Here is a 15,079-nt window from a genome sequence, read left to right on the forward strand (position 1 = left end):
GGAAACCACTCAGGGATTTCACCATGAGGCCACTTGTGACTTTCAGAGTTACAGAGTTTAATGGTTGTGATAGGAGAAAAAATTGAAGATGGATCAACAACATTGTAGTTACTCCACAATACTAACCTAAATGACAGAGTGAAAAGAAGGAAGCATTTACAGAATACAAATATTTCTAAAACATGTATCCTGTTTGCAATAAGGCACTAAAGTAAAACTGCTGAATATATTTTCAAGCACGGTGGTAGCTGCATCATGTTATGGGTATCCTTGTCATCGGCAAGTTAATGGAATAGAGCTAAACACAGGCATAACCCTAGAGGAATCCTTTCTGAAGGCACTGTATACTTTAGCAGTCTAAAGGTATAAGTGCTTAGGGGCTAAGGGTTAAGGGCCAAGGGCCAAGGGCTAGGGACTATGCCAGGGGTAAGTTTGGGATTGGGCTCATGCCTGTCCTACCATTTTCCTCCATGCGTATCTTCTTACAGGGGCTCTCATCCGAGTCGTCGTCAGACATCTCCATCTCCTCCTCCCGGCGAATCCCCATGATCTCCTCACTGTGGGCATTCCTCAGCTCCTGTCACATCACAACACAAGGACCCCTCAGTGTCTCAGTACTATACACCCAGCCATATGCCTGCCTAAAAATGGTTTCAACCAGACTGCTCCTGGTAATGTGTTCTAAAATAAAAATGACATAGGTTGTACCTTAAAATGAGTCTGTGGTGGAAGAGAATCAAATTGCCCCTAGACACTGATCTAACATCAGTTTTGTGTTTCACTTCCTGACAGGTTATGGTTAGGATTTAGTTGGGTAGGGTAAACTGATCCTAGATCTGCAGTTTGAACGCTTCCTTTTTTCACATGATAAAGAAGGAGGAGCATAGAAAACATCTCATTCTTCCAGCTGCTCTGATAACTAGAAGTGTCTCAGCTGTGAGGCTGTCTAATACCACCACTGTGAAATCTCTCCTCAGATAAAGTAAATAAGCTTAGCCAATGACTCAGCTATAGGAGAGTGTGATAGAGTTATGAGAGGAGAAGGGAGAGAGAGAGAAAGGGAGAGAGGTTTAAGATGCAGGGATTTGCTATGTGTGACTGTGCGCACAGAAAGCCTCAGCTGCAGTACTGAACCAGCCAGAGCTTTTTCCCTGGAAACTACAGTAGGACATGAAGACGGAGGGATCCAATGGTGTTTAGAGCCGTGATTTCTGCAGTGTCCATTATCAGTTCATATTCAAACTGTAATTTCATACTACTGTCATGGAGGATGTTGATACTGACATCAATAGATAATTCATTCACAGTCATTTGTCATTCAGATAATCTTCAGGCTGCAGTGTTACAGTAATTGCTTGAACTACTTGAACACTTACCAAGCATACTACTGACCCTTAACAAGGGATTTCACAATTGTGGCATGCTAGCAGACTCACTCCATAGTGTGAACTGTTACTGTGTGTCACTTCTTCCAAAGCAATGCCTTACCTCTGGTTGCTCTGACAATAGACATGGCATGATTCCTTTCTCACTGACTTGACTTAGAGACATGTACTGTATGAACATAGACGTCTTACAGTTTGACTTAGGCTTGGGCGGTATACTGTACTGTATGCGTTTTTTAAATGTTTGGAAATAAATAGCGTGTGCACTGCCGGTAATACCGTATACCCCGGTATGGTACAGGAACAGTATGAAGGCATGAACATCTGGATATCGCCCAACCCTAGTATGAATGGTCACATTAGGTTAACATCTGTCCTGATAACTCTGGCCCCCACAGATAGGCACCCTCACATACCTGGCCATTACTTTCAATTCACTTCAATACATTGTCACGGTCACCCAATGGCCAAAATAAAACCAAGGGGGTGTATATTAATCTGATTCAGATCCAGGTTTGTGTTTCTTCAACCAAAAATATCCAGATTCCATGAGATTTATAGGATGTTTTTGTTTAGTTCTAATAAAAGTGATAACTAACATGTATACCATGATATTGTTGAATACTAATTTCTGATTGGTTTGAAGGGCATTCTAGAGAGTGCATTATTTCCCTAGAACGCACAGGATAATTGTACGGTATAATCCAATGGCTATGAAGTTCATTCGATTTTCATAATAGCAAGCTAGGATGACGGTTTGGTTAGCTAAGGTAACATGTCTGTTTGCCTGGTTACCAAGGCAACTACTGTAGCTATCTAGCTAGCTAGTGAACTTGATAGCTAAGTCAGTGGATGTTGTCACATTTCTACTGCGCAAATATGTTAATTTATAGCGAAGATATAAAAGAGATAATCAACTCAGGGCTCTATGCGTTCTATGGAAAATAATGGAACTCCGTGGAAGGTTAGTTCCACTCCACTAACACGTTGTGGAATACACTTTCCATTTTGTGCACTATTTTTCAGAGAACGCATAGCCTTGATTATCCCTTACGTAATGAATAATCCAGAATGCTGACTCCTTGTATTCCCAATGAATTATTTATCTGTCTTAACCCTGGAAGCCTCTGTTGCCATAGCACCCACTCACACTTTCTAGAAGGTTGCGTGTGTGTGTGTGTGTGTGTGTGTGTGTGTGTGTGTGTGTGTGTGTGTGTGTGTGTGTGTGAGTGTGTGTGTGTGTGTGTGTGTGTGTGTGTGTGTGTGTGTGTGTGTGTGTGTGTGTGCGTGCGTGCGTGCGTGCGTGCGTGCGTGCGTGCGTGCGTGCGTGCGTGCGTGTGTGTGTGTGTGTAATAAAATAAGCATTTTGGTGGGTGCTTATATGTATATTTGTCCTATTTACAAGTGTGAATTGGAAATGTGTTTTTTGCATATCCCAACTCTCCCTCAGAGAGTGGGGTCACAGCCAGGGTCTGCCATAATAAACAGCAACCCTGGAGCAATTCTGGCTAAGTACCTTGCTCAAAGGCACAGATTTTTCAACTGGTCGGCTCAGGGATTCGAACATACAACCTTTCGGTTAACTGGCCCAATGATCTAACCGTTAAGCTACCTACCGCCTCTGTGTGAGTGCGTGTGTACGTGCGCATTTCATCGATGTGAGGAAAAAGTCTACGAATGGCACTGTTGAAGAGAAACACACAGCATCAGAAGATCAGAACAGCATGGCTGTCTGTCCATCTGTCTGTGTATCTGTGAGGCCACAGCAGTCTGTCCATCTGTCTGTGTATCTGTGAGGCCACAGCAGTCTGTCCATCTGTCTGTGTATCTGTGAGGCCACAGCAGTCTGTCCATCTGTCTGTGTATCTGTGAGGCCACAGCAGTCTGTCCATCTGTCTGTGTATCTGTGAGGCCACAGCAGTCTGTCCATCTGTCTGTGTATCTGTGAGGCCACAGCAGTCTGTCCATCTGTCTGTGTATCTGTGAGGCCACAGCATTCTGCAACAACAGCAAAATGAAACACAGTAGGACTCATGTCAACCCGGCTAGAGTGTCTGTCTGTTAACCTGTCCTGAGGAGTCCAAACATGACAAGGAGTAGGGGGTAAGGAGAGAGTACCAACCTCACACTGCTTTCTCCAAATGTCTATGTTCTTGCGCTGCGCTTTAGAGAAATGGTCCCATGCCTTCTGCCTGGAGGCAGCGGTGAACACAGCCGTGATCTGCTCGACTTGGGGTGAACAGGAGAGTCAAGACAAGACAAGGCTTTATGTAGAGCTTAGATCCTACTGCACCACCCAGGCACAACAGCACACAGAGGAGACACTAGGGAGCTTCATTCTGCCAGCCTGGGTTAGTAGACCCCATTGCATTTACCTCTACCACCCACCAACATATCATCGCTGTGGGATGAAAGCTTCTAATCTCCAAAACAGAAACTTTTCAGGAAATGTAAAAAGACGTCCATATTTTGTCATTAAAGTTGGAATCTCATTTAGATGAAACGTCTCCAAGGGTCGGCCCAGGTACATTTGTTATTGTTTTTGTTTATTGAAGGAAGAAAGGAGCTTTCGGCCTCTTGGTATAAAAATATCGTTGTACATACTCTGCTGTTCTATCACGCATGCAGTGAAAAAAAAGTGTTTGTTGTCATAATATCGCAAAAGGACGTGGCTGTTTCACCGCTATGGATTCCAGCTTTAACTAACATACAATTATGAAACTTCAGAAGCTATTTTGAATACATTTTCTTGGTCATAGAGTCATTGGAAATAATTGAGTTACAAGGTTTTCATCTGACAGCGACGATATTGAGAATCATTGGGTGGGTTGTGAATTTGCCACATTGTTTTGTTGGTTTGTAGAGTCTGATATGGGTAAATGCTGCTGTATTACCTGGTGACTCCTCCCCAGTGCTGTACAGTACTTACATTTCATACCTGCTGATTCAGTTCCATCAGGACTGTCAAAGACAACATTCTACAATACTAAATGTTTTCATGGATAGAGTACGTCTAGACATACTATTGAAATGTGTCTCATTTCATTTGTCCTGAATCATTCATAACTCTTTTAGGAAGTTATTGCAGTCATCACTATCCTTTCCACCAGTAGAAGGTTGTCTTTAAAGTGTCGGTCTGTTCTAATTGCATACGGTCATATTCCTCTTCAGTAAACAACAGAAGGTTTAAAAAGTGTCACTATTACTGGACATGTGCACTGAACCCGCATCAACATTAAAAATACACCCCCTCATCATCCCCTCTTCTGGTGATTCTGGATCTCTGCACTTTCCATATTAAAGCAGCACCAGAGGACTATATGGCTCTGTTTTATTACGAACAAATACCATTCAAAATAGGACCATGTAAACAGTCATAAGACGTTGATGAATCTTCTTTTCATCTCATTGTCTTTCCAGATTCTATTTAATATCATTTCAATATCAGTCCGTACTGTACATTGACATTGTTTGAGAGTGCCTGCTGGAGGGATACAGTTCTCCGATGCCTACCTGGGAGTTAGGTAGATCAGCTGGTCCTCTCCTGTAGAAAGCTCAGGACACCGTACTGTACTTACCTTTGCCTGGGCTCTGACCTCTGTCATCCTCCCTAACTACTGGCTTATCACTGTACAGCTGTATAGAACAACTGGTCTTTAGTGCTTTGTGAAGGGAACTGTAGTACACTGTGTCTAGGATGGGTTTATGAGAATAAAGTGTCACAGGAAGTGTATAGTGTGTCTTAGTTAGATGCTTACACTGAGTCAATATGGCCAGCAGGGCATTTTTAAACGTCTCCTTGGCTAGCTCCATCTCCTCCTCGTGCTGGGCCTTCTCACTCATCAGCCTCCGGACGTGGCTATTGGCCGACTGGATCATAGAATAGAAGTTATTGGCCGACCGCCGGTTGACCTCACCACGGTCAATCCACGTGAACAGGACTGCAGTCGCCTCACTGAACTTATGGTCATCTGGAGGAGGATGATGGGGGAGAGCGAGAGGAGAGGATTTAGGGTGAGGTTTTTAAACCGTGAAGCTGAAAGCCTATGAAACTGTACATTGGTATTCCTTGAAATAAACTACACTGAACAAAAATATAAATGAAACATGCAACAATTTCAAAGATTTGACTGAGTTACAGTTCATATAAGGAAATGTGTCAATTGAAATAAGTTCATTAGTCCCTAATCTATGGATTTCATATGACAGAGAATATAGATATGCATCTTTTGGTCACCGATACCTCAAAAAAAAGGTAGGAGCGTGGATCAGAAAACCAGTTGGTATCTGCGGTAACTACCATTTACCTCCTGCAGCGCGACATATCTCCTCCACATAGAGTTGATCAGGCTGTTGATTGTGGCCTGTGGAATGTTGTCCCTCTCCTCTTCAATGGCTGTGCGAAGTTGCTGGATATCGGCGGGAACTGGAACATGCTGTCGTACACGTCGATCCAGAGCATCCAAAACATGTTCAATGGGTGACATGTCTGGTGAGTATGCAGGACATGGAAGAACTGGGACATTTTCAGCTTCCAGGAATTGTTTAAAGATCCTTGCGACATGGGGCTGTGCATTATCATGCTGAAACATGAGTTGATGGCTGCGGATGAATGGCACAACAATTGGCCTCAGGATCTCATCACGTTATCTCTGTGCATTCAACTTGCCATCAATAAAATGCAATTGTATTCGTTGTCTGTAGCTTATACCTGCCCATAACATAACCGCACCGCCACCATAGGGCTCTCTGGTCACAACATTAACATCAGCTCACCACTTTCCCACACGACGCCATACACTCTGTCTGCCATCTGCCTGGTACAGTTGAAACAGGTGTTCATCCGTTAGAGCAAACTTCTCCAGCGTGCCAGTGGGCATCAAATGTGACCATTTGCCAACTGAAGTTGGTTATGACCCTGGTGAGGATGACGAGCACACAGATGATCTTCCTTGAGATGGTTTCTGACAGGTGGCTGGTCTCAGACGATCCCGTAGGTGAAGAAGCCGGATGTTGAGGTCCTGGTTGAAGTGGTTACACGTGATCTGTGGTTATGAGGCCGGTTGGACGTACTGCCAAATTCTCTAAAACGACGATGGAGGTGGTTTATGGTAGAGAAATTAACATTGAATTATCTGGCAACAGCTCTGGTGGCCATTCCTGCAGTCAGCATGCCAATTGTATGCGCCCTCCCTCATTGTGTTGTATGACAAAACTGCACATTTTAGAGTGGCCTTTTTATTCCCAGCACAAGGTACAATGTGTAATGATCATGCTGTTTTATCAGCTTGTTGATATGCCACACCTGTCAAGTGGATGGATTATCTTGGCAAAGTAGAAATGGTCACACACAGGGAGGTTAACAAATTTGTGCACAAAAATACACCTTTTGTGTATATGAAACCTTTTATTTTATTTCAGCTCATGAAACACTTTACATGTTGCGTTTATATTTTTATTCAGTGTATACTGCCATGTTTATTTCTCATTATATTTCTCTTTCCTTCATGCTTCAGTGCACAGGTATAGAACAGCATGGGGAGATGAACTATCAGACTGTTTCATATCTTCTGAGTGTCTTTGGATGAGACAGTCTTCTGTGCATCTAGGTTTGAATCAACAGAAACTTGTCATTGAGTGAGCACAGCCTCTTTAACGGTCCGTGTCTCCGTGGGCCTTTGTTGAGCGTATTCTTCACATTTGAATAATAATTGAAAAGTGCCACAGAGCCGCGTCCGATCACATAGCTCGGGGGGGAATTAGAAATCATTTAATGAGCTCAATACCCACTGCAACACGACCTAAGAGCACACTGTCGCTTGGTTGAAAACACTTTTCACCGCACAGCTCTAGTACTATTCAAAAGAGGCAGCAGAGTGCAATCATACAATCATATTATAAAGCAGTCACATGAAGGTATTGCGGGCCAGCACAACACAGGAATAATGGAAGTCTATTTCCCCTGCCTTTTCAATGAATAATCAAAGCAAAATATCTCTCTGTGTTTGGCTATGTGTAATTCTTGGAGAACTAAACATCTCTATAGTAATAGCCAGTGGTGTAGTGGAGGGTAAACCTTTCTTTATTTTGTGCAAGCGTTTACCCACCCATCGCTTGATAGGTGTGTGACATAGACTCACACACATATAAACACACACGCACTCTTGCTCGCCCTCTTCGCTCCCCTCCTCTCTCTCTGCCATCTGTTGTGACGAACAGTCAGGCAGTTTCTAGTGCTGCAGCCTCAGTGTAAAGGCTATAAGTGTCCCTTCATAGAAGCAGCTGTATGTGAGTTGAGAGAGAGACAGAGTAATGCACTGTAATGTGGTAATGAATATGATTAAGGTATTTACCCAGCTGAGAATGTAAAAGCATTAACCAGAGGCTGTTTGAATGAATATGATTATGGAGAAACAGAACACTTTCAAACACCTCTCTGAACAGAGAGCAGAGACAGTGGAACAGGGGGACAAGGAGGATCGCACAGAAAGAGAGAAAGAGAGAAGCAATATGAGCAGGAAAGCACAGAATTGGAAAATGAATAAAGCATCAGTGATGGGAATGAGGAGACAGGACGACACACATTTCGCACCAGCGTGATGAAGAAATCTAGGAATTTGGAGCACCAGGGAATGTGATGAAGGGAAGGGAGGGGTGTCTAATAAGGGGAGCATGACATCTCCCAGCCCTGACCCAATACATTATCCTACGCTTCATTGAGAGATGATAGACAAAGAGACTCTGCTTGTATCAATGTGACTCCTCCAATAGTTAATGTGACATGTCTGTTCTTACTGCCAAAGGAAAAGGAAATGGAGAGAGGGAGACAGAGACAGAATTTTGATGAGGTGTTGTGATGCAGTTAGTTTCATGTCAGCTCTCTCTCTCTCTCTCTCTCTCTCTCTCTCTCTCTCTCTCTCTCTCTCTCTCTCTCTCTCTCTCTCTCTCTCTCTCTCTCTCTCTCTCTCTCTCTCTCTCTCTCTCTCTCTCTCTCTCTCTCTCTCTCTTCATATTGAACTGTATTGGAGATGCAGTGTCTGATGCCCTTTGGGCTTCTTCAGCAGAGAGAGAGAGGCAGGCAGACGGGATGCAGCCGGGATGCACCATGTGGGGAGGCAGCGGGGGGGCTGACTGATGGCTGATGAGATAGAGGGGGCAACAGAGTCAAACTCTGCTATCAGATGTCATAACACTAGCTCTCTGTCCAGGAAGGATTTCAGATCCACATATTAAGGTAATGCTATTGGGAAGGTGCTAATAACAGTGTTGAGCATGTCATAAGGAAGGAAGATGATAACCATGACTGTATTTTTCATGCAGAGAGAGTATGTGTGGTGTTCAGTTCAGTCCTAGCAGACAGTGGTTTAGATCAATAACTCATTTAGATGATGGGAGAATGAGAATTTTCTAATCTCTTTTCATATTTAATTACGTCTGACATTTCTTAATATCAATTGACATGACAGAGGAATGGTGAATTTCTCTAAATGATAGGAAGACAATATTCATGAGAAGGTGCATTATAGATTATTCCTATACTGTAAATTAGGACGGGGTCTGTAAAACAGTGTGCAGCTCTGACCTTTACACACATTTATACACCACCATGGCCCACCTGCAGCACACACACAGCTGGACATAGTGCTAGAGGGTGGGGGTGACACACACACAGCTGGACAAAGTGCTAGAGGGTGGGGGTGACACACACACAGCTGGACATAGTGCTAGGGGGTGGGGGTGACACACACACAGCAGGGGGGGCAGCTGCTAGAGGCACAGCTGGACATAGTGCTAGAGGGTGGGGGTGACACACACAGCGGAGGGCAGCTGCTAGAGGCATAGCTGGACATAGTGCTAGAGGGTGGGGGTGACACACACACACATCTGGACAAAGTGCTAGAGGGTGGGGGTGACACACACAGCGGAGGGCAGCTGCTAGAGGCACAGCTGGACATAGTGCTAGAGGGTGGGGGTGACACACACACAGCTGGACAAAGTGCTAGAGGGTGGGGGTGACACACACACAGCTGGACAAAGTGCTAGAGGGTGGGGGTGAAACACACACAGCGGAGGGCAGCTGCTAGAGGCACAGCTGGACATAGTGCTAGGGGTGGGGGTGACACACACAGCGGAGGGCAGCTGCTAGAGGCACAGCTGGACATAGTGCTAGAGGGTGGGGGTGACACACACAGCGGAGGGCAGCTGCTAGAGGCACAGCTGGACATAGTGCTAGGGGGTGGGGGTGACACACACAGCGGAGGGCAGCTGCTAGAGGCACAGCTGGACATAGTGCTAGAGGGTGGGGGTGACACACACAGCGGAGGGCAGCTGCTAGAGGCACAGCTGGACATAGTGCTGGACATAGTGCTAGGGGTGGGGGTGACACACACAGCGGAGGGCAGCTGCTAGAGGCACAGCTGGACATAGTGCTAGGGGTGGGGGTGACACACACACACAGCGGGGGGGGCAGCTGCTAAAAGCACAGCTGGACATAGTGCTAGGGGGTGGGGGTGACACACACACACAGCGGGGGGGGGGGCAGCTGCTAAAAGCACAGCTGGACATAGTGCTAGGGGGTGGGGGTGACACACACAGCGGAGGGCAGCTGCTAGAGGCACAGCTGGACATAGTGCTAGAGGGTGGGGGTGACACACACAGCGGAGGGCAGCTGCTAGAGGCACAGCTGGACATAGTGCTAGGGGGTGGGGGTGACACACACAGCGGAGGGCAGCTGCTAGAGGCACAGCTGGACATAGTGCTAGAGGGTGGGGGTGACACACACAGCGGAGGGCAGCTGCTAGAGGCACAGCTGGACATAGTGCTAGGGGGGTGGGGGTGACACACACAGCGGAGGGCAGCTGCTAGAGGCACAGCTGGACATAGTGCTAGGGGTGGGGGTGACACACACACACAGCGGGGGGGGCAGCTGCTAAAAGCACAGCTGGACATAGTGCTAGGGGTGGGGGTGACACACACACACAGCGGGGGGGGGCAGCTGCTAAAAGCACAGCTGGACATAGTGCTAGGGGGTGGGGGTGACACACACAGCGGAGGGCAGCTGCTAGAGGCACAGCTGGACATAGTGCTAGAGGGTGGGGGTGACACACACAGCGGAGGGCAGCTGCTAGAGGCACAGCTGGACATAGTGCTAGGGGGTGGGGGTGACACACACAGCGGAGGGCAGCTGCTAGCTGGACATAGTGCACAGCTGGACATAGTGGACATAGTGCTAGGGGTGGGGTGACACACACAGCGGAGGGCAGCTGCTAGAGGCACAGCTGGACATAGTGCTAGGGGGTGGGGGTGACACACACAGCGGAGGGCAGCTGCTAGAGGCACAGCTGGACATAGTGCTAGGGGGTGGGGGTGACACACACAGCGGAGGGCAGCTGCTAGAGGCACAGCTGGACATAGTGCTAGGGGTGGGGGTGACACACACACAGGGGGGGGGCAGCTGCTAAAGGCACAGCTGGACATAGTGCTAGAGGGTGGGGGTGACACACACAGCTGGACATAGTGCTAGAGGGTGGGGGTGACACACACAGCTGGACAAAGTGCTAGAGGGTGGGGGTGACACACACAGCTGGACAAAGTGCTCATTGGTCCACTCACCTTTCAATCTCTCCGCCAGCTGTCCCGCCTCATGCTCGGAGAAATGCATGATGGGAGGTGGCGAGGGCGGACGGAGGAAGTCTTCGTGGATCTTGCGTCGGTGTCGTTCCTCCCTGGCCAGCAGCCTCTGTTGACATTCCCACTCATACAGGTCGTCTCTGGCCTGAGCAAAGTCCACGTGCATCCTCCCTGAGTCCTTCTTATCTGTACTGGAGCCGATACGCATCCGGTAGCCTGGGGAAACAGGGCAGTTAGCGTCAGATACACTAAACACAACCATACAGATACATTCAACACACAGACAAACACACAGCACACAAATTGTGTATACAGTCATGTAAACTCATACAGTCAAATACAATCACCACAAAGACCATTAGCAAACCAAAAGGACAAACTACATTTTCAACTATTCATTATGTTAAAATATTATCTAGTCCTCCTCATCTATATTCACATCTCCAGCCTGCATAGCTACAGTCTATTTCTTTCTCCTCCAGCCTGCATAGCTACAGTCTATTTCTTTCTCCTCCAGCCTGCATAGCTACAGTCTATTTCTTTCTCCTCCAGTCTGCATAGCTACAGCCATCATTTCATTTCTCTCTTCTGCTTTAAGTGTCAAACCTCAAAGGTCGCTGTTTTAACTCCTCTACAGTGATCATAATGTTAATACATACTCTATTAAAATGGAATACTTTAAAACTGCTGCAACATATACAATAGTTATGCTGACCACTGACCAGAGAGGTAGAGGATTGTGTCTATATGTTGTGTGATAGTATATCATTTGCATGGTATAGTATAGTATACAATACTAAAGTACAGTATAGCATAGTAAAGTAAAGCATACAGTAGTATAGTATAGTAACGTATACAGTAGTATATTAAAGTAAAGTATAGTATAGTAAAGTATACAGTAGTATAGTAAAGTAAAGTATAGTATAGTAAAGTATACAGTAGTATAGTAAAGTCAAGTATAGTATAGTATTGACCGGAGAGGTAGACAGCATTGTATATAAGTTGTGTGTATAGATATAGTATTGGTATAGTATAGTACTGACCAGAGAGGTATACAGCATTGTATATACATTGTGTGTATAGATATAGTATTCCTATAGTATAGTACTGACCAGAGAGGTATACAGCATTGTATGTAAGTTGTGTGTATAGACATAGTATTGGTATAGTATAGTACTGACCAGAGAGGTAGACAGCATTGTATATAAGTTGTGTGTATAGATATAGTATTGGTATAATATAGTACTGACCAGAGAGGTAGAGGGACTTATCCACCATGAACTCCTCACTGAAGCGAATGTGACAGAAGTTTTTCTTGCTCTTCCTGATAGCGATGATCTCACCACACTGATCAAACACCTCCCTGATGATCTCCTCGCTGGCATTCTCCGGCAGACCCCCCACAAACACCGTCTTACACCCTGGGGGCCGCTCACGTGTTGATGGAGGAGGCAGGTCTGGAACATCATACATGCTCTGGTCACATCTAATAGCAATTCTTGTGACCATATTACGGACAGTCAATATATGAATGCATTTATACTAATTTCGAAAAGCATGCAAGAGTGTGTGCGTCAGTGTGTGTGTGCGTGCGTGCGTGAGTGTGTGTGTGTGTGTGTGTGTGTGTGTGTGTGTGTGTGTGTGTGCATGCGTGAGTGCGTGTGTGTGTGTGTGTGTGTGTGTGCGTGTGTGTGCTTACTGGGGTTCTGAGGGAACAGGGTGCAGCTCTGGCAGTGGATGATCTCCTTGATGATGGGCATCTCAGGGGGACCAGGGGGAGGAGGGACCAGGCTGATACCTGCTATCATGGGGTTGATGGGACCTAGGAGACTCAAACCTGGGTCAAAGCCCTGGATACAGAGAGAATCTGGAGGAGAGAGAGAGGACAAGGAAAGTTAGTCTGGAGGAGAGGAGAGGAAGGGAAGGGAGAAGAAAAGATGTACAATGAGACCCAGCCCTTGGTCAAAGCCTGGATACAGGTAGAACCTGGAGGAGAGAGACTGAGACAGAGACAGAGATAGAGACAGAGCAGAGAGCAATAGATGGACACAACCTATTCATATCTTCAGAACACAACCAAATGAGAGTGGTAGAACAGACAAGACATCAGCAGACATCTCCCCTTTCTCAGGTCTTAGAGAGAGAACAGATACTGATCTACATTAGAGTAGAAACCAATCTGACTGCAGCTGTCACACAAGCCTGTCGCTACTGTGAGGATACAAATAGTCATGGATACAGATATAAATATACAAATGTAGAATCGCATCTTCATATCTATGAAATCATCAATCACGTCCTCACTGCAGATTTAAGTTTGTCAGCAGAAGGTGAGTGTAAATAGTGTGTGTAGGAGTGAGAATGATTCTATGTGATGCTGTCAGAAAGATTCCAGTACTCAACATAAATCCCTACACTGCAGTATTTGCTGTTCTAAAGAGGCTGAAAAAGCAAATAAGTCCTGCTTCTATACTGGCTGTATCTGGCGAAGCCTAGAAGAGAAAGTGTCTGGCGCTGTGAATAAGTCAAGTGTGTTTTATTACAGAGAAGGAGTTTTTAAGAGAAGCTGCAAGTCCTTGAGGCTGGAGAGAGAAAAGACAGATAAAATAAATCTGGAAGATTATCGCCCATAAATCTCCCGAGTCGCAATCATGTGTAATCTGAGATTGTGTAGATCTGTGGAAAAGTCATTCAAGTGTTCCCTGTGTAATCCTGAAAGGTAAATGATATTTATCCTCTCCCCACATTCATCATCAACTAATGCTGTTTCTTTTTCCACTCTTTCTTTTCCCCTCCCGGTGAAAATAATTCAAGGCCGTTAGTGGCCCCGGCCACGCTCTGCTAACATCTGCCAGGGGGGAGAGAGTTCACACTTTGTTTTTGTCATCATTTAATTTCTCTCTCTCTCGCTCTTTTCCTTTCCTCCCTCCCTCTCTTCTCTCCCCTCGGCAGGTTTGTGAGAGTGGCCACTGGGTTTGCTAGGTTCTGGATCTCCCCTCAGGAAACAGCTGCTCTTAATTACCGTGAAGGTGAGATGTCATCCATCACACACACTCTGTAACCCCCATTAGCTTTCTCCTCCTCTTCTCTCTCACTCTTATTTTTCCCTTCCCTCTCTCTCCCCCAGTCTCTGAACAGTCCCTGCGTATCTCTTTCCTTCTCTCCTTGTCATTCCAGATCTCTCCATCTCTCCCCGTTGAACCTCAGTTCTGTGCTCCAGGAGGATATCAGTATTAATCTGTCTTTCCCTTGTCTCTTAGGAGGATCCAATCCAGCCGTCCAGCCCTGCTGTCTCTGTACTGTACAGTACATTACTGACCCAATGGAACCCCCGGTCTGGTTCCTTCCTTCTTTTCCTCACGTAATCCCAGATCTGAGAGGGTTGGATAGGGTGAAACCAATCAAATCAGCCAGTCAAACTCTGCCTTGACTTTCCAGTCAGAAAATAGTTCCAAATCTAGCACACTCAATGCAGTGATCTTTCCCCCCAGTGTAATAACAGTCCTACAGTTCCTTCAGAAAGTATTCACACCCCTTGATTTACTCCACGTTGTTGTGTTACAGCCTGACTTCTTTATTGATTCAATTCTGAATTTTGTCACTGACCTACACATAATAGCCCATAATATCAAAGTGGAAAGGACTTCTGCTTAGGACTTCTGCTTAGGACTTCTGCCTAGGACTTCTGCCTAGGACTTCTGCCTAGGACTTCTGCTTAGGACTTCTGCCTCGGACTTCTGCCTAGGACTTCTGCATGGGACTTCTGCCTGGGACTTCTGCCTAGGACTTCTGCCTATGACTTCTGCTTAGGACTTCTGCTTAGGACTTCTGCTTAGGACTTCTGCTTAGGACTTCTGCCTAGGACTTCTGCCTAGGACTTCTGCATAGGACTTCTGCCTGAGACTTCTGCCTAGGACTTCTGCCTAGGACTTCTGCCTGGGACTTCTGCCTAGGACTTCTGCCTAGGACTTCTGCCTGGGACTTCTGCCTGGGACTTCTGCCTAGGACTTCTGCCTGGGACTTCTGCCTAGGACTTCTGCCTAGGACTTCTGCCTGGGACTTTT

At 46.1% G+C, this 15,079-nt stretch overlaps 1 protein-coding gene across 3 annotated transcripts in view; it reads right to left on the minus strand.

Moving 5' to 3' along the window:
• The window catches only part of LOC124044066 (ecto-NOX disulfide-thiol exchanger 1-like), a 117,683-nt gene that overhangs the window by 15,506 nt on the left and 87,098 nt on the right, over positions 1–15,079 (minus strand). For all 3 annotated transcript variants that reach the window (XM_046363441.1, XM_046363442.1, XM_046363443.1), the window contains exons 4-9: positions 12,715–12,882; positions 12,266–12,472; positions 10,998–11,231; positions 5,144–5,356; positions 3,508–3,614; positions 460–577 (exon numbers count right to left, since the gene is read on the minus strand). In XM_046363441.1, coding sequence (XP_046219397.1) covers positions 460–577; positions 3,508–3,614; positions 5,144–5,356; positions 10,998–11,231; positions 12,266–12,472; positions 12,715–12,882 — 1,047 coding nt within the window. The remainder of the gene's footprint in view (positions 1–459; positions 578–3,507; positions 3,615–5,143; positions 5,357–10,997; positions 11,232–12,265; positions 12,473–12,714; positions 12,883–15,079) is intronic.

This window comes from Oncorhynchus gorbuscha, linkage group LG09 (assembly GCF_021184085.1).
Source record: "Oncorhynchus gorbuscha isolate QuinsamMale2020 ecotype Even-year linkage group LG09, OgorEven_v1.0, whole genome shotgun sequence".
NCBI classification, from domain to species: Eukaryota; Metazoa; Chordata; class Actinopteri; order Salmoniformes; family Salmonidae; genus Oncorhynchus; species Oncorhynchus gorbuscha.